General features: G+C 40.9%; 1 protein-coding gene across 2 annotated transcripts in view; it reads left to right on the top strand.

The window, feature by feature from the left end:
• Positions 1 to 20,609, top strand: part of klhdc8a (kelch domain containing 8A) — a 68,650-nt gene extending 48,041 nt beyond the window's left edge. For both annotated transcript variants that reach the window (XM_034680877.1, XM_034680952.1), the window contains 3 exons: positions 10,488 to 10,589; positions 13,129 to 13,277; positions 17,771 to 20,609. In XM_034680877.1, the coding sequence (XP_034536768.1) occupies positions 10,488 to 10,589; positions 13,129 to 13,277; positions 17,771 to 17,824 (305 nt within the window). In that variant the 3' untranslated portion in view covers positions 17,825 to 20,609. The remainder of the gene's footprint in view (positions 1 to 10,487; positions 10,590 to 13,128; positions 13,278 to 17,770) is intronic.
• Positions 20,610 to 20,913: the final 304 nt, after the last annotated feature.

The following is a 20,913-nucleotide window of genomic DNA, read 5'->3' as shown; positions in this document are numbered from 1 at the left end:
GGATGGGGGTAATGACACAGGGGGCGGGTAGGGGGAGCTCTCGCACAGACAGGTGGTTTGGGGTGGCGGCGGAGAAGAAGAGGGGGGGGCGTGTGAGGGGAAGGTAAACAGTCATGCAGCAGGTGTTAGCGATTGAACGGAGTATTTTCACTAACTTCTTTATTCTCTCATCTGGAAAGTGAAAATTACCTTCTCTCCAAATAAGGTAGAAATAGTATCCATGTGTGAAATATGCATTTCACTGCATTTGTTTTTAATTTGTGATGACTTCAACTCTTCAATTTGTTTTTGCTTTTTTTCAAATGCTGTGATATTGTTTTCAAAGGGATGCACCAAGTCCTGAAGTCCTACTGATACCACACCTGAGCTTTTGGTTTCACTGATACTGAGTATCCATCTGACACCAGTTTTAAAAAACAGCTTAGATTAGATATATACTTGTTGATCCGCGATTGGGGGAAATTCTTATGTTCAAGCAGCTTACAACACGGGGGAAACTACAATGTACTTACATAGTTGAAAATATAATAATAATAATAATAATAATAATAATAATAATAATAATAATAATAATAATAATAATTGAATATTAATAATAATCACAATGATAATAATAATATGAATAATAATAATAATAAGTAAAATAATAATAACAATAAAAGTAATAATAATAATAATAATAATAAAGTTAAATATAATTAAAATAAAATAAGATATAGCAAATATTACAGATATATACACTTTTCACTAAACTGTTCTATTTTATGAGTAGATACGGTAAGTTAACGCAAGGATAAAACTTGCACCAGATTCTTATTAACACTCACAGTAAGAAAAACACACAGGGCGATTCAAGTATGATGTGATTACAATTAGTTTGTGGGTGTGAATCATATATAATGACTCAGGAACACAGAGACATGGTGCAGAGCTTGTGTTGCTCTTTGTGTATTTTCCTTCTCTGAGGTCCTAGAGGGCCCCGTCCTTGACCTCTACACATTCCCATGGGGTTCATGGTGTTTTCATGTAATAGCGTCTATGACAATGACATGGGCTTTAGTCAGAAGAACATGACTTTGTAAAATACTTCCTTGATGGCAGTCGAAAGCAAGAAACTCCTGTGTGAGCTGAGGAAGTTTGAGTTTTGTACCACTGCACTGAGCAGAAGTGTGCAGCTCAAGTCCAACCAGTGCACAATTAAACATGACATACAGCTTGCAGGGGTTGCTCGTCCAAAACGATGAATCCAAGAACCTTCTTCTGACGCTTTCAAACCATCACTGGAGAGTTTCTTGTCACTCTGCAGCTAACCTCTGTTTTTTTTGTTTGTTTGTTTTTTTAACTTTTTGTTTTCTTTGGCATGGTTTTTGATTAATTTAGCTTTGTTGTATTATTCTATGTTACCGCTAGCCCTCGGAGTATTAGCTTGTCAGATATTGCCGAAGCCGTAAAGGTTGTTGATGTAAGAAGACTGAAAAACGTCCAGACTAGTTCGCCTTCGTTGGCAGCCTACTCCATACCTCTCCTAGCAAAATGCACAGGCCTACCAACACACTAAGGATACATCCATGCACGTTGCACCGTAGACAGAATAGCATAGGACTTGAAGGAATAGATTGGCTCATTGTAAACAACACCCGTTCTAGCTACTTGGGTCAGTGTCTGATATCAGGATCTGATCCCTAGTTTTAAGTCTGTCTCGGTTCCTGACCATATTTACCTGAGACTTTTATGTAGCTGGAACTTTTTGGATTAAAGCTCCCTTCAGAAACTCTAAATAAATATTAGAAATATATAATAGAAATATTTGCTATATCATTGTATTCGGTTGTTCTTATTGCATTCAATCAGGAGACACTTTCATCTGAAGATTGTCTGATGCATGTAGAACCAAGGCAGCAATATCAAAATATCAGTAATGATTCAGTCCCCCTGAGGCCTAACAGCAACAAACATATTCTTATGTTGTCTAGATTTGATTTATGTTTTGCCTGAGATGAAAAACCAGCCGACAGACTTCAAAGAGCGAATGTCCTCTCTTTTGGACATGACTGTACGCTGATGTGAAATGATTATTAATGTATTGGTCTAATAGTAAGATTGTGCTCAAAAGGTTCATTTGTGTGTCACAGTGTGTTCAAAGATATCACACATTACAGACACACCAAATCCATCAAAGGCTGAGAACCAATCATCATTTCTAGTTTTAATCACGATGGACAATTACAGCAGAGAGATGTGGACCAAATGACTCCCACACAAACTACAAAGCCCGGTCTGCAGAGAATCCCCTCAGCCCTCTCACTTTATTCCCAGTCTCTCTCTGTCTCTGTCTGTGTGTCTGTCTGTCTGTCTGTCTGTCTGTCTGTCTGTCTCTCTCTCTCTCTCTCTCTCTCTCTCTCTCTCTCTCTCTCTCTCTCTCTCTCTCTCTGTCTATATTATCCCTCTCTCTCCATTTCTTTATTCCCCTCTGCCATCTCCCTCCAGAGTAGAATAATGCGTGCTGGCGTTTTTTTCTGCATGCTACAAAGAAAATCTTGGCACAAAGACTTGTGTAATCCCCCCAAAGCAAACAGGAATGAGGTCTGCAGTTGAAACTCAGCCTCAGAGGATTGGATCATAAGTCTGTAGTGTGATGTGTTGACACAACTGTAATTTAAAGAGGGAAATCCTGCCTGAAACAATGTAAGCACTGTTCAGGAAAGAATTACAAGTGTTAAAGTTTGCATTCTGCACCTGCTCTTTAGATTTAACGTTTATTTCAAAGAAGCAAAAGTCATCACGCCTTATCCTCGGTGTCCAGTGGGAAGGGGAATATGAGAAAGAAGGTAATGGAGGTTTTAAAGTCAGATTTGCTGCTGATACAGTTTTTTGTTGATAAGGTGTTGATTTGTAGCTACGCACAAATTATTAACTGTAAATGCTGATTTATCCTTCTGCATCTCCCCTACGCAGCAGGGGCTTACGCGGACATGAGCACCACATACTTGTGCGTTGATGTGTCCGTGTCACGCAGCAATTCTCAGCTGAAACGCTTGAGGGCAGTGTGGTCTCTCTGATAGTCGGTCGCCTGCTTCTGGCCCCGCTACGATCTCTGTTTACTTTTCCACAGAGATTCAGAGCGTGGTATGTTAATCTACAGCTGATACATGTTGCTGCTTATCATACAGACATGAGAACATGAAGAATAGAGAGGAGGAGATGAAATACACGGCCGATGTGCGGACGATGTCCGGAATCCCGGAAGTCCTGTAAATGCGGTAAACACAATGCCGCCGAGTGAACCAATCACAAGGCTTGCGGTCTGCGTCGATTCTATGGGTAGTTTCATTTTGGATGAGGTGCACGTCAGCTACGTGCGTAGGCCTCTGCATAGGTACAGGAGCTACGCAGACCCCCGGCGTAGGCTACTCCGTCGATTCGACACAGAAGTATAAATCAGCCTTAATGTTGTAACATTACCCGTCACAGCCCTGGTGTCATGATGTGTGCAATGTCATTCCAATAAATGTCAGACTAATGTAAATAATGCACACTGTTTAACTCTTCAGTCTTCAAGAGGTCTATTTTATATGATTTATTTAATCAGGTTGGTCCCATTGAAATCAAAAATCTATTTTTAAAGATACTCAATGGCAAAAACACAAATGTAAAGACACACAGAGAACCAAAGTACAATTTACAAGCACAAGTGTTACTGAAGGAGTAATTATCTAGGAGGCAGTTGTGTAACCAGATACACTCAAAACAATGACATCCTAAAGAGTCTGCTCCAAAGTATTTCAACATTTATTGACACCAGCTCCTTCAGTTTCAAGTTATTCTGCAACAAACTCCAGGCGGAGGGTGCAGAATACCTAAAAGCTCTTTTCCTAATTTCTGTTTGAGCCTTTGGGATGGAAAGCATAAAAAAAGTCCTGAGAGCACAACAATACTTCAATAGACAACATACGTACTTTTGGTAATCCTGCTCTAGTATCAGATATGAGGACCAAACATTATGTCAAAAGAAAATGATATAAAGAAAGAAACTCTTCACTTCAAACTTTAACAGCAGAGCTCTAAACAGAAACACTTCTGAGTGAGTGCAGAATATTGACTCTGCTTTTTTCACAGAATTTTGACCCGAATACAGGCACTTAAATTCAGTATAAAAAGATGATCATCTTGTTGCCGGTAATCTCAGTTTTAAGGCATCAATTTAAGACTGTCAATATTTTAAAACCAGTGAAAAGCTCCTCACAGTGCCTTTAAATCACATACAGTATACTATGTATCCCTCATACTCGAGGAAAAGTCAGAGCTCTTAAGGCTGGTTTTCACTTTTTTGTCAACTCTACGCAGCAGTAGTCGACGTGGACATGAGCTCTACATACTTATGAGTCGATGTGTCCGTGTCGTGCAGCAATACTCCCCTAAAATGCTTGAGGGCAGTGCAGTCTCTCTGATAGTCTGGTAGCCTGCTTCCGGCCCCGCTATGATCTCTGTTTACTTTTCCACAGCGGCTCAGAGCGTGTTATGTTAATCTACAGCTGATACATGTTGCTGTTTATCATACAGACATGATTACATGAAGAATAGAGAGGAGGAGATGAAATATAAGATGCATGTCAGCTTCGTGCGTAGACCTATGTGGACCTACGGTGTAGGCTATGATCACAAGCTGGGCTCTGCCAACTGTATTGATACTTAATTTAAAAAAACACCTGATGCATGTAGCACAAGCCACCTCAAAGTTGAAGCAGAGCCCACTATAGTGTCATAATTGGAGATCTAAGACCATTACATGTAGAGGTTGCAGCACACATACAGCTCTTGTTCACACTTCCTTTGTGCCAGGTGAAAGTGATGAAGAGATTTAAACATGATTTGCAAACTGACATAAGATCTGCTTAGAATGATGAGAGGTTAACTAATGCAAAATGACAAATGTTTGGCATATTTTACCTGATACCTGATCATTGTGCTGCGTTTTTAGTTTATAGTATTTTTAGTTACATTGTACAAAAACTAAGCAATACATCCAGACATCGTATAGAGCAGCATGAATGTATGTTACACACTGATGGGAAATGTCAGACAGCATTTTTTTCTTTCCTCTGAGGGCTAACAGAACAGAGTGTACAGCCAGCTGTGATCTCTATTCTGTCCTCCTCTGTGTAATTTAACCAGGCTGGAAATGAAAACACAGCTCTTCATTACACACTGCTGCAACATCCAAGAAGGCACACCATCTGGCTACTTATCTTTCTCCCACTGTCTCTGCCACTGTTTGTTTCTCTCCACCTTGTTGTCTCTGCCTCTTGTTTAAGAAAAGCACCGAGAATAAATGAGATCGAGGAGGAGGAGGAGGAGGAGGAAGCAATAGGAGAGAAAGAAGAGAGAAAGGGAATGAAAACAAAAGAAGACAATGAAAGAGAGGCTGCAGGTAGAAGAAAGTAAATGGAAAAAGAAGTAAGAGAAAAGACAAAGGCGGAGAAAGCGCCAGGAAAAAAGGAACAGGAAAGTCAGAGATAAAGAGCAAGACCTCTCTTGTTCTTACTCTATCTTTCTCTCACCCTCTTTCTCACTCTAATGAAGTTATCTTTCTTCTGCTGTCAACACTCCCTCGGTCTGAGTTTTCTTTAGAAAAAAACAAGATTTACTAGCAACAAAACCCAAAAATAACATAAAACTACAGCAGAATCTGGAGGGGGGAAGAGAAATGTGGTTTTGATGGCGATGTTTTTAACTTCTCTTAGGGACTTTTTCAGATCAGCTGTTCTGTAGGTTATACTATGAAGGAAGCTGAAGAACACTGACTCACTGTCACTCTTCAGTGTCAGGTAATAAGGGACATTAGGTGTTAATTATAATATTTACCACACTGAGAGGTTTACCTGTGTGTGCCTGGGTTTGTCTACCTGCAGTGTGGCCTCTCTCTGCAGTATCTGCATCGGGGGTTAAGTGTCACAATCGTATGTTAAAAAATAAACACTGCACCTTCTTCAGTGTAAACTGGTCGCCTGTGCAGAGATGTGGGATCTCAGAGGATTGGTGGGTCATGTTGACTTCGTACTAATGAAACAATGCAATGTAGGAAGTTCAGTTTAGTGACAGAATAATGCACTTAAAGGCCTAAACATTGCCTGGCTGAATGATGCTTCAGTAGAGGAAAAGAGGAGCCAGGTTCATGTTTTTTATATAAAAATCCTGTATTATTGTGCCAGTGAGTATGAAGCAAAAGAACGTATATTATAATAAATGTATCTTCAAACTCCAAACTGTGACCACTGGGCTAATACCTGAAGCTGTGCCATTTGTTCAAAAGAAGCACCAGCATGGCTCTGTGGTTTCTGAAGTGGGTTTGATGATATTGAAAAAGCTGTCAAGACCGTATTTTTGGTCACCCTAAAATCAAGGAAAGAGGTGGAGATGAGACCAGCCTAACACAGGACTTCCACTAGAGCGTGTCCGGTCCGTTTCCGATCTGCTGCGGTCCGGCTCCTTGCTCTCTCATCCATCAACACCCACCGGTTGCATTTTCAGAACGCAGCACCGAGCAGGACCACCGGACAGCTGGATTCATGTGGCCGAGGTTGCCCCTCGTTAATTATTGAATCAAGGATTCTCCTCCTCCTCTCTGAAATACGATCTGGTGATAACACAGAGTGTTTTATTCTGAAAATTAACCAGATGTTTTCATTTTGTTTTGGTGCCTGACTTCCTGTCCCACTCCATCTGCTCTGTTGAGATTGATGCGTCGTGCTCCGGCATCCGGCGAAATAGAAGTCTTGTGTCTCTGATCTGGAGGGCTCCAAACTGCCGGATCAGAGACTCAACGGAGCGGATCCAGTGGAAGTTAAAACATTGACTAGAATAGAAACCTATCAGATCCGGTGCCGTGACGGATCAGAGATGGACCGGACACAGAGCTGGTGGAATTTGGCCGTAAAACCTTGCATGTCAGTCAGCTCAACTATGCACCTAATTAAGCAAATACATGCAAAATTTCATATCTTGATATCTTCAAAACAGATGAGTTATTTAAAAGATAATTCACTTCCCATGCAGTGTATACGCATAAAGATATGAGCTATCCTGGCCAAAACCTTTTCACCAAGCTGTGAACATGTTTGATTTCGAATCGGGCACTTTAATGAGGTGTTCATACTTTTTCTGCACTTTTTTTTTCACATTTCACATGGGTTTCATTTTGTAACACCGGAGGTTGCTGCTTGGTTTCATCACATATTGGAGCATGAATCAGCAGTCTGATGCGTTTAACACTTTGTCTCTATCTCAGTCTGTGGATAACATGCAGTAGTTGTAATAGTGACAGTCATTTAATCATCAAGTGTTATCATCATACAGCATGTTAACAGCTTGATTACAAATGTGATCTCATGATTCAACATGGAAACGGTCAAAACTAATGTGGGTCTAAGTCTGCATCATGTCATATAGTGGACAACAGGGGTAGGGATCTCAGGGTCACTCATGATAGGAATCTATTACATGGATAGAATCACAAAACAGTGACTCTGCAATAAGGTGCAAGACAATCATATAATGAAACATCATATGATATCTGATTGACTGAAGAATAAAAAATGCCCCATGAGGTAATGTGCAGGATTAATGTCATCCGTGCCATCATGAGGAGTCATGGAGTAGTGACGTGATGAGTCAGACTGGAATTGAAATCTCTTTAGAAAGTTGTATTGTTGTTCAAATGTTTTATAGATTGTTTTGGGGGTTTTCATGCCTTGGTTGAGAGAGGATATGTAGATAGAGAAGGAAACAGAGCAGAGGGAGTGGGGAATAATATGTGACAAAGGGCCAAGGCGTCATGGGACAGGATTTAACCATTGATCTGAACCAGTGACCCTTTGAGCCCTGCATTATTCTTCACTTAAAATATCAATATTTGTACCAGGGATGTCATAGTTGTATTTCATGACAATAAACTGCTGTGTGGATATGTTGCCCAAACCCCTAGCGTACAAGGACAACACTAAGGGCCTGATCTACTAAGATCCCAAATAACGAGCGCTAATTTGCGTGTGCAAATAATAATTATTTTGTGTTATTTCTGGGCGTGTTGCGGGTGATCTACTAAAGGCTGATTTATACTTCTGCGTCTCCCCTACACAGCAGGGGCTGACACAGACATGAGCACCACATACTTGTGCGTCGGTGTGTCCGTGTCGCGCAGCAATTCTCCGCCGAAACGCTTTAGGGCAGTGCGGTCTCTCTGATAGCCGGCTGCCTGCTTCCGGTCCCGTTACGATCTCTGTTTAATTTTCCACAGAGATTCAGAGCGTGTTATGTTAATCTACAGCTGATACATGTTGCTGTTTATCATACAGACATGATTACATGAAGAATAGAGAGGAGGAGATGAAATACACGGCCGATGTGCGGCCGATGTCCGGGATCCCGGAAGTGCTGTAAATGCAGGAAAGACAAAGCCGCCGAGCGGACCAATCACAGGGCTTGCGGTCCGCGTCGGCTCTACGTGGAGTTACATTTTGGAGGAGGTGCACGTCAGCTACGTGCGTAGGCCTCGGCATAGGTACGGGAGCTACGCAGACCCCCGGCGTAGGGTACGCCGTTGATTCAACGCAGAAGTATAAATCAGTCTTAAGACTGCGTGCGCAAAGAAATGTGTCACTGTAAGACTGAAATATACTTCAATGCAACTTAAAGCTCTAGGCAGGATCTTTTTTTTGTTCGTTTTGGGGGTTTTGGCGCCCCCTGTGGGTTAAGTGATACGTCTTATCACTTAAGGCATTTTTTGACCGGAGGAACTTTACCCCGGAACTACGTGCTTTTGGGCTTTAGGGGGGCAGGGCCTGCAATGCTGAACGTGTCTGATTGGTAGATTAACCGCAGTGTTTTTATTCTGCCTGCCTTCCACAATAACATCACACACATCTGTGATTCACTTGATTTCTCTTTCTTTCATTTGTTTTTATTTGTTCTATTTTTCTTGTATGTGTGTGTACTTTTCAAAAGAAGAAGCTGTGATTCTCTTGATTTAGCAGCTTCTAACAGTAGTCTTCTCTCAGCGCACCGCAAATGCGTCTCTCCCGCTGTTACGGTTTAAAAAATGACCCTGTAAACTGGAGACCTTCAGCTGAACGTGTCAATGTTTGTGGAGTTTACACAGCTGTTGAAACACAGAGGGAGTTCATGGGAATGCAAACTAGTTTAGTTTTTATCAAATGTCAAAATATTCTCATCAGATATATAATGATCTTCTAAAGACGTTTATGAGGGATGCATCCGGCTGAAAGTCGGCAGTTAACAGGGTCGCTGTTTAAACCAAAACACCGGCCGATCTCTGCCACGTCTCACGTGTTGATTCACCGCCAGCTGAGTCTCTTCATGCTAACAGGCTAATTGTTGTGTTGCTCATAATGATGCCTGCCTGTCCGTCTGCTTCTATGGTGTCATCTGTGATGAATGGCATTCTTCTTTGTTTTACTGCCCTCTACTGGTCTGGTGGTGTAGTGCATTTAATTTTTTTTTCCTCCATACGTCACTGGCCTGATTTGCACAATCTACCTGGGACTTCAGCCCGCGGTCAATATGCAGACAACAATGGGGGCACAGTAACCTTTTAGTTCAGGGTAAGGTAGTTCTGGGGGCTGAAAGACCCCGGAACTCTTGGTCGAAATGCACCTTTAGTGATCTCATCCTGTACGTGTATGTTTAAACCAAAGATCTCACTAAACAGTCTGAGTCACTCACTGTGAGTATTTTCAGTGGAACATGTAATGAAAGGTTGCTGCAGTGTTCTGTTAATCACTTTGTCTGACACCTTCTGCAGCAGTTTCAGACATTAAAAATAACTAAACATAAATAGTCGATCTCCCTCCCTGGTGGTCTAGTTTGCGTTTGTAGGTCACAGTGAGGCGTCAGCATTAATTTGACTCTGCTTCATATCTAGCTAAAAACTCCTCACAGGAACTTTAAAATAAAATACAAACAGGATTGATTTTATTTGATGTTGAATCAACTTTGCTAGTCAGAAAAGGTCAGAAAAGGTATAATATCAACTCATTATACACATGCTTCAAAGTTATATAAGAAGACTTCATTTAGTTTTCTAGTTTAAGGTTAATAAATAATGCACCAAAAGGCTTGCTGCAGTACCTCCACACTCTCTACCTGACCCAGACTCCAACTTTCCTCTCCTCTCTCTGTCTCTGTTTGTTGTCTGGATTTGTTATAACCTTAGTCTGTCCTTGCCAGGTGTGTGTCTTTGTGTATGTGTGAGAGTACTAAACATGTCCTGGCTTCAGCGGGCTCGTGGGTGACCTGTGTGTGCAGGTTACTCTCTGAAAACAAGCTCAGCAACATTGTGTCCGGTCAAAGGAGGACTACAAGGCCACTAACTTTACCTTCAGCTACAGCTGTCCTAAAAACAAAAACCCTCTGTACAAACAAGTAAACACGCATGTGCGCCCTTCAGCTGTTATTTCCTCTTATTCTTTTAGGAACCTGGTTGAAGTCGGAGGAGACGGTGCCCATGAAAACAAAGAGAGCTGACTTTGCTGCTGCTTTCCTGCGTGGCCGGATGGTGGTAGCAGGAGGACTCGGTGAGAGAGAAACTCCACAAACAAAACATTCTGTTTTCATAATGTCATTTAACTGGAATATTGTCACTGTTCTCATTTACACAAGAACAATGTGATGGTTTAAAGTAACTACTCAGAGGTGTTTGTGTGGTTAGATTTACACTAGCAGTCAAAAATTTGGAAACACCTTTTCATTCAAGGGTTTGTATTTATTTTAATTATTGGAAACACTGTAGATTAATACTGAAGACATCAAAACTATGAAATAACATATATGGAATTATTGAATGAACAAAAAAGTGTTAAACAAAGCAGAATATATTTTAGATTTTAGATTCTGTAAAGTAGCCCCCTTTTTCCTTCATGACAGCTTTGCACACTCTTGGTATTCTCTCAGTCTGCTTCATGAAGTGGTCTCCTGGAATGGTTTCTAATTAACATGAGCCTTGTCAAGAGTTCATTTGTAGAATGACTTGCCTTCTTAATGTGTTTGAGACCATCAGTTGTGTTGTTCAGAGGTAGGGTTAGTACACAATGGATAGCCCTATTTGACTACTGTTGTAATCCAGATTAAGGCAAAACCAGAGTATTTCATAGTTTTGATGTCTTCAGTATTAATCTACAATGTTGAAAATAATTTAAAATAAATAAAAACCATTGAATGAGAAGGTGTGTCCAAACTTTTGACTGGTAGTGCGTATGACAGAAATTACCTTCAACAAAGAACTCCAACAATAAATGAACCTCAGGCTTAAATCATCAAATAAAGAAGAGTCAGTGATGTTTAGTTTATAGTTTATAGACCCCTTTACTGTTTGGAACAGTTAAGGCTGCATGCATTATGGCAACAAAAGTGCTGCGGAGTACAATAGTTTGCGAAGCTACTTAAGGGAGTTAACCATCAAAACTGCAACTGTTAGCTAACAAACTCACTTTTATGAACAGTAAACAACTTCCAGCTCCGCGTGAAAGCAGTGAGTGGATAGAAGACATCAGCAGGTGGACAGATATTCAGAGGACGGACGTCTTTAGTAGAGAAACCAGCGTGTACCTGAGACTACATTACCTGTGGACATGTACAAATATCAGGACATAAACCTGTATCTAGAAATAAGGTGAAAACTGTGTTCAGATGTACAACAGTTAATATTATTAAATTACAGTCAAACCTGATGAACCAAGGTTGGATAAACACAGACACCAAGCGACAGGTAGATCTGTGACACCGGTAGCTGAAGAGTTCATTAGACAAATTGTTATGAGTTCAACAAACTTCTGCACTGCTTAAAGATTTGATCCATCCCTCATTAAAGTGGGTTAGCCCTGTTCTTGCTCGCTAACTTAAGTTGTGACGTGCAATAAGGCAGCATCCTCTTCAAAGTTCATCAGGAGAGTTTAGAGCTGTGTGAATCTGATGACAGAGTGCTGACAGTGTCACTATCACAATATCACAGGTGAAGTTATTAAATCACTAAACTCTACCTGATAACCTCAGGTGGAGATGCAGAGGGAATCTCTTCCTTCTTTAAATAAAGAGCAGAAAGAAGCAGAGGCTGAGGGTGCAGAGGTTACTGTAGGTCAGATCATATTTAGCTGTAGGTAATAAATGTGATTTAAAGGACCCAGATAAATGACTTTAAAAAGCACATAGAGATGTAGATTCATGTTGGAGACTCCTTCATTCATTACTTATTGAAATAATACTATAATGGTATTAACATCAAAATATGGTGTCAACAAAAACCCCTCTACCTGGAATATGTGTGTTTTACTCCTCACTGCAGTGGCTCACTCTACTCTCACTCTTCAACATGTTTATGAATTTTGTCATACTTGTAAGACATGGATTTTTTTAATTGTAGATGTTTTCATTGCTATATTTTACTGCAAACCTTGAGATGAAGAGACATTTAAAGTATTTGACTTACATATCTGTTTATTAAATGTATTAATCTGCAGTTTAGGGTTATATATGGACGGGGTTGCTTGGTATAGGCTGATTTTACGATACTCCAGAAAATCTCCCTATTTTACACATTGCAATGTTGGCAGGTATGCACAAATGCTTTGAATTTTTCATTAAACACATATCTGATGAGTTTATTTTTATATTAAAATAAAAAGTAAACTAGGATGCATTCACAAGGACTCTTTTCATGTTTGAACAACTGTTATAATCGCGACAATCACTGACGCGTTCGGTTGAACGTTACCAGTTAGCACAGTAACTCTTATCACCGAAACACCAGTTGCCCTGAAACGGTCTTAATCCTGTCTGATCCCTGTAAAGCATGAGTCTGTGGTGGAGTATCAATTCTGACCACCAACCACAGAACAACCAGACTCTTTGATGCTGACCACATTTTTAATTCAGTGTTTAAAGCTTGCTAACTCATCTGAATGAATGAAGGTAAACACAGCTTCCGTTGCCAGAACGCACCTCTTTGATGACGTAGGCTGTAAAGGAGTCTATAGGACTGACTACTATACTGAGAGCAGCTTCATGAGATCCTTTTGTGTCCTGTGTTGGTAATGTGTGATATGTGTGTTTGTTCTTCAGGTCACGAGCCCTCAGCCCTTGACACAGTAGAGGCCTTTCATCCACAGAAGAAGAAGTGGGAGAGGTTAGCTCCCATGAACTTCCCCCGATGCTCAACCTCCTCCATCATCATCAGAGACCGCCTCCTAGTGGTGGGAGGAGTCAACCAGGTGAACTTTTAAATGTCACTGTACATCACTGTTGATTTTGGCAGCTCTTTTAGATTCAGTCTGAGACTTTAGATAAAAATGTCTGCAAGGTGTAGTCACATATTAGTCTTTTTTCCATGGACACCAAGTGTTTCACTTAAGTTATATTACACTCTAGCCGTGTAATATCTGGATTCATTACCTTATCTGTATAATTAAGCTCAGACTATTTCCCCAATGGAAGACTGCTTTTCTGTCCTCTGTGATCTACTTTTGTAAGGGAGGTGCATCTCACACAGATAGGAGTGGTTATATAAATGCCTCGCTTTGAATCAAGAACCTTTTTGTACACTATTTCTTATTTCTCTGCTCCTGACCTTTAAGGCCATTCATAACCTCGCTCCTCCATACCTCTCTGAACTTCTGCACATTAACACACCCAGCCACACTCTCTTCAGGTCTTCTTCTTCCATTCACCTTACTACACCACCAGCCTACTTGACCACCATGGGGTCCAAAGCATTCAGCCACTCTGCCCACCGCCTCTTGAACTCCCTCAACCATACATCCGCAATATTGACTCTCTGTCCATTTTCAAATCAAATCTCAAAACACCAGTCCCTGACGGTGCCTGTGAAAGTGAAAGGCACATTCAGTTCAAATCAATCTGAACTGAGTCTTCATCTCTGATGACTAAGAGCTGCTAGAGACTTTGAAACGTCTTAATATGCTGTCGCCAAACTGGAATCATTTGAAGCTTTTACGCAGAACTGTTAACAGTAATAGCTGCTATAAACATCAAACGTCAGAGATTAACCTGACGTCACCCAGTAGCTGGTTGTGGCTTTGTCACTGACTCGCACTCGGAACGAAATCATCAATGAAAATGAGACAGATGCACGGAAGCAGAGAGAATTTGTACCTGAAGCACACACAGCAGATAAGTGACAAAATTAGCACAGCATGTGCACGGATGCAGTGCTTTATTTTGACAGATTAGACATACCACAGGAAGTGAATACCTGACAGTCCACCTCAAACATTTTAGTCTCTCCTCGTTGCAAAACACAAGCTTGTCTAATTTGTTATTTTCAATGATGTATTTTTAGATCATCATTGTCTCATCTTCGTCACATAAAGACGGGTAGTTGATGAACATTTATCATCATTTTCACAAAATGAACACTGCTGTAAATGTTCCAGCTAAGTTATCTGAGTGGGCAAGAGGCATTTCATGAGTACTGATATAGAGAACAACATTACTGGGACTGTTCACTGTATGTATCACTCCGCCTCAGCCCGGTGTTCTGAATGCAGTCGTTTAATACAGAGGAAGGTGTTTGTCTTGATTGAACAGTCCAGTTTTGGAACAAGTTAAGTTGATGGAGGACTCTTATGTGATATTCCTTAAAAATGTAGGCATTCATAAATATCGATGAAAAGTGTGCCTCTAGGTTAACCTTGGAGTTCCTCATGGTTGTACCCTTACCTCAATCTGGAGCGATCTCCACTGCTGAGTGTGATTTTACGCTGTGTGATACTCCACTTACTCATAAGAGGGTAGTAAGTAAAAAGTGTTCTGAAAAGGCTGTTAGTCCTCTGACTGCCCTCCAGCTTTATGCCTGCCCTCAGAAGCACACTGACCAGACCTGTTCTCACCTTATATTCTGTACTCGACAGTCCTCCACAGTAATGTGCTTCTTCATGAAATCAGTCCAAGTTCTCTTCAGTAATGATAAGTTACAAATATGGAGTTTTGTTGAGGCTTTCACAGGATTTTTAGAAAGCAGCAGGGACTAAGAGAAGATTCCTTTTTCCATATTGAGATTAAAAAAAGAGATGGAGGGGTCAACTGAGGAGGTTCAGGGATTTGATGGCCTCCTAGACGCCTCCCCTTAAAGATGTTCCGGGGATGTCTGACTGGAAGAAGGCCCCGGGGTAGACCCAAAACTTGTTGAAGGGATTATATATCCCACCTGGTCTGGGATCGCCTTGGGATTCCCCAGGGGGAGCTGGAAAGTGTTGCTGGGGAGAGGGATGTCTGGGTTGATCTGCTTGGACTGCTGCCCCTAACGGCCAAATTCCACCAGATCCGTCTCCGATCCGTCACAGCACCGGAGCTGATAGGTTTCTATTCTAGTCAATGTGTTAACTCCCACAGGTCGCACCGCAACGTATCAGATACACAAGACTTTTAATTTTGCCGGGTGCCAGAGCACGACGCATCAATCTCAACAGAGCAGATGAAGCGGGACAGGAATTCAGGCACCAAAACAAAATGAAAACATCCGGTTGATTTTCAGAATAAAACACTCTGTGTTATCGCTGGATCGTTTTCAACTTAACTATAACAACAAAATGTCATTTTGAGCGAAGGCAGGCCTGGAGTCAACAGGTCAGAGGTTTTCAGAGGACCACAAAGTGGATGAGGAGAGGAGGAGGAGACTCCTTGATTCAGTGATTACCACGGGAAAACCTCGGTCACATCACTCCAGCTGTCCAGCGGTTCTGCTCCGGACCGCAGAGGATAGAGGTGGAAGTCCTGTGGATAAGCGGAAGTAAATGGATGGATGGATGGATGGATGGATGGATGGATGGATGGATGGATGGATGGATGGATGGATGGATCTTTGCATCTCTCTGACCACGATGTGTTTTCTGAGAAAATTAGGTTCCATTAAGGGAACCAATAAGATATTGGGATGGGCTGAAAAAAACAAAGTTGAATCTGAGATCTCCCAAAAAGCCAGATGGCTGCCTCTGTACGACTGTGGGTCACACTGTCTGAGGGAGCAGTCCTGGGGGGTCATGGTGCTGCTCAGGCACTCTGGTAGGGGAAAAAAAGTGTAAAAAAGATGAAGAAACCTGAAGAAGGTGAATGAATGTCATGCCTCATGTTAAATGAAAAAGCAATAATAAAAACCACATTTGAGCATACCTCATTAATAGGTATACTTGGGAATAGATCACCTCAGTCCGAAGACCAACTGTGCAATCATTTTTCAGGGGCTGTCTGTCTGTGGGCACCTGGGTGCCATTGGACTGGCAGATGGGATGGTGGTTCCCATATTTAATGGGGAACCTGAGGGTATACTTCGGTTATTGGCGCATCACTCTGCTCAGCTGCCCGTATGCCAGGTTGCTGTGAAGGAGGCTCTGACAGTTGTCAAACCTCGAGTCCAATTGGTGCAAGGGGAGTAAAGGGTGCCACAGCCATCTGTTCTTATACAACCAAAGTGAGGAGATGTTGAACACACTTTCAGTTGGTGTTGGGCTCCAACGAATGGATTGATCTCGCATCAGCAGTGATACAGACATAGTTTTAGGCCTCTGAGTGAAAGAGAGAGCAGAGCGTGAAGGCAAAGGTGAAAAGGTTTGGACCTAAAGATCCAGGTTGGAAACACCATCCATGTTCATGAGGTTTGGAGTAAGACCAAATCATGAGACCCTTCACCTTAACAACATGGAACTACCTGAGGTGGTTTGTGCATCTAGTCATGATGCTTCCTTAACGCCATCCTCTGGAACTATTCCAGGCTGATCCGCATAATGTTCCGGGAGGGAGAGCGTTCATCTAACTATGCAGCAGATAGAGATCCCTCACCTGAGTGCTTAAGCTGCATTTCACACAGCCTGCCATCACTTCTCCTACAGGATGTGGAGAGGGATATAACCTGGCTGCCAGTTTTTTTGACTCCTGACCTTTACCTTTTTTAAGAGTTTGCACTTGGTTTCTTGAAACTTGATACATAATGTCTATACTTCCTCATGAATGTTCAGATTTATTTCACTGCAAAGCTAGAAGAAAGAAACTAAGTCTGAGATTAATTTTATTCTGTTCCTCCCCTGATCAGTTTCTCATGAGATAACCTTGTGTCTTCTATAACTTAGCAACAATACAAATGGAATACTTGACACACAGTTTTAAAACAGTATTAAACTTGTAGCAGGAAGTATCTTTCAATATTTGATTACAGTCTCACCATGAAGGAACTCAGAAAGTCCGGTCCTCACTATGCAAATCAGGAAAATCTGACGCCTGGATGGATTGTTTGAGTCTGTTTCACCATCATTTAGACACCAGAGTTACATTTGGTTATTATAATGGCTTGTTCATGAGCCGGATCTGCTTAAATTGCTTGCTCCTGAGTTGGATCGGCTATAATTGCTTGTTTGTGATTCAAAGCTGGTCCAAATTTTAATGAGTTCTCCTCTGGCCCATGCTTCACCTTTCTGTCAAGTTTAATGAAAACCAGGCTTGTAGTTTTTTTGTGATCTTGCTGACAAACAAACAAACATCACCTTAAACATAACCTCTTTGGAGGAGGTAATAAACACCTCTGCCACTCAGACTGACTCACTTTCATTAATTGAAGCTATCAGTATGAAATAAATGATTAGAACTGAAATACAGATAACCTTTAACTATCAGTCTTCTCTTTGTCTCCTATCTCACTCTCTTTCTCTCACTCTCTTTCTTTCTCTCTCACTCTCTCTCTCTCTCTCTCTGTCAGGTTCCCAGCTCAGCCAATGAGATTCTGTACGTCAAAGAAGAAGAGTATCTGTAGCTACATGAACACAAGATGAATGCATCACATCAGTGATTCCACTTCTTCTTCTCTGCAAATCCTTCCTGAATCAGACTGTAGTGCCATATGTAGGAGGCTTTGAAGAAACCGATTGAAGGGGTCTTAGTCCCTGGCTGTCTGATACAATGGGATGTGTAACACTGACCCCTGCTGGGCTGTACCGACACTGGGAGCCACATGTAAGCACACTGATGCACATTGGAGGAGCTGGCTCTTTCTTTCTACCAACTTGTGTTTTCTGATACTTTTGGTATGTGACACTTCTGCGTCGTACGTTGTAGTGCAGACATTGAAAAGAACTATTTTGTAGCTGAGTGTCTTGTTTTGTAGACAGATGTTTGGACGACAGTTTCTCTATGTGGTTTTAATCTCTTTATTCTTTGTGTTCAGCTTGCTAACATTTAAGCATCTGTAGATTTAGTGATTTAAACATAAGAGTTTGATTTAATTCAACAACACAACTGCAATATTTGTATATAATTTATTACCATCTTGCAAAAAAGGCTCACTTGGAAGCTGGGTAATGTGAAAACAGTACTGTAAAAATATCGCATTGAAGCAGTGTGGACTGAGTTGGGGTGACTTTACGATCAGTTATTGCTAGTATAGTTTATTCTATTAGTTATTCATGGAATGCTGTGCTTACTCTTCTACAGTGTTAAAGTGCACATTTGTGGATATGATCATAAATATGATTTAATGCATTGAATAGATGAGTAGAAACTATAAGAAGACAATGTGTTGTTTGTGCCGGTGATAGCCAGACTGCTGTTGTAAACAAAGACTTGGATCCAGTTGGACTCTGTTGATTGTGAACATTTATTCCTTGAGCAATACGACTTTCTCTTGTTTCAGTGTTTCATTTGTGCATTATGTGCTGTGCAGTAATACTCATGGGTTCTTGACACCACACTGAGCTTGGTTTGAACTCTTGCTGAACACAGATGGTGTATCGTTGCTGTATTTGAAGTCACAGTCAGATGCTGTCAGTGAAGTATTATCATGTCGACAGTTCCTCCTCTGAAGGGTTTTAAATCCTACAATGTGATCAATCATTGATCCATGCTGAACTCCATCATGTCATGTTATGTCAATATAGTATAACAGGTCATTTCCAAAGGAATAAAATATTTGCTGTTTGTATCACATTTATTCACCACTAGATGGCAGCAAGCACACATTAATCCAGCCTCCTTCTCCTCAGACTGAGGTATGGGAGTATTGTTACATGCAAAGGTTCATTCTTTAACACCGATCTTTTGGGGGGGGTTTTCTGCAGAAATTAAGTATATATGTCAGTTTTATAAGATTACAACACAAAGGACACCATAAGCATATTTTGTTATCTGAAAAAAAATCCTTGTTAATGAAAAGGTCTTTAATATTAACTGCTGGCATTAGATTGTAGTCGTCTTTTTTTAACACTGTCACAGATTGTCCAATAAGAACGATTTAAACAAAGACAGACCGGAGAAGTTTCAACATCGCAAATGTTCAACTCGCCAACAGAAATGTGATGCCCCTCGGCTTACTGCATAATTAGATACGAGCATGTAGTGACCTTGATTTTAATTAAGTAATGAATACTTTATGTTTGTTTCATTTGTTAAAAGCTGTTTGATTAATATAAGTTTGCAGGCTCTAATATCAGAACATCTGGTGATCAGTTTAACATTTATCACCACTTTCATCTTGTTGAAAACTTAATGCAATTTACAGGAAAAATTCAAGAAAAGAAGATACAAAGGTACTGTGTGCTCAAGGCGGTAAAGTGGTAAACTTCAGGTAGAGGCCGGGTGCTCTTGAAGAAAGAAGAAAAACTGGTCAAAAAAGGGGGAAAGCTACGGAGGCTGTCTTCAGTCACACCAAGAATAGTTTAAAAAGCCTTTAATTTGTTCAGAGAATAAAGTTTAACATCATATTCAGGCAAAAGAAGCGTTGATATAAATATATAAATCTCACATCTCTGTTGTAGTCTCCTCATTTTTCCATATTTTACCTCCTTCAGTCATCTTGGGGTTTATTATGCCTGTCTGTATTGACAAATTTAACATGACTTGATATCTTTTTAATGATTATTGGATTGTTTATACTTGCTATTTAGATTAAACTTCTTACTGTTTAGCTTCTCAGAGGTGTCGTGGGCCTAACTAAAAGAAACATCAGTGAAGGGAAGTGCCTAGTTACTAACCCCAGTGATGTGCTGGCTCTCTCTGTCCATCTGTCCTTTCTATCTCAGGCTTTGGGGGACATCAGGAGCCATGGGGTAGGGTACTAAACTTAGCAGTAAAGGGCATAGTGGGGTGGGTTTATTCACTGAAGCGCACATCCTTTCTTGTAGCACAAGTACCTTGTCTTTATCTCAAACTCTCATGTTATCTTTGTTTGGTACCATTGTAGTGTTTTCTGTACTTCTCAGCCTCATGGCCACATGACAATATAAATGAACCTCACCAGTTTCACCACGCCCTGATGAAGACTCCGTCAATACCGGTTGGCGTTTCTTTTTCCTGAATACAATTTTAAACTTTGTGCCCTGAACATTCAAAGGCTTCTCAACCATTCCTCTGATCAAGCTGGTGTGCCTGAAGGCAGCCCCGTGGCCTACGCCCTTCTTCTTTCCACATCCTTGTTGGTGTTGGAGCACGTTTGACTTCACTTACAGTAACTTAAGAGTCCAATTACATTAGGCAAGCTTAACGAGTATTTTCTTGAATCTGTTTGAAGTATTTCATGATTTACAAATAAAAATTGTGTTGTGTATTGTCACATCTTAATGTGTGTGAAGTATAAAACAATGTGCATCCTAAATAAGGGGCAGGGGTTTGCATGTTCACACTTTCGATACACGTTAATTTAAAGCATAGTCAACATATTCACACAGCAGCTGTTTGTAATGAGGCTCCTTAAGTAGAACATTGAGGTTTTATTTAATCGCCTGTACAATGTAAGTTTATGTACAAACATAGCGAATATTATGGCTTAGAGCTCATCTAGAAATGGTATAATTAGATTGCAAACAGCAGAGTTTCCATACATGCTAACTTATCTTATCTTCAGTGAGTGGG

Source organism: Notolabrus celidotus, chromosome 1 (assembly GCF_009762535.1).
Source record: "Notolabrus celidotus isolate fNotCel1 chromosome 1, fNotCel1.pri, whole genome shotgun sequence".
Lineage (NCBI taxonomy): Eukaryota > Metazoa > Chordata > Actinopteri > Labriformes > Labridae > Notolabrus > Notolabrus celidotus.
This window is presented reverse-complemented; position numbering and strand designations above follow the sequence as displayed.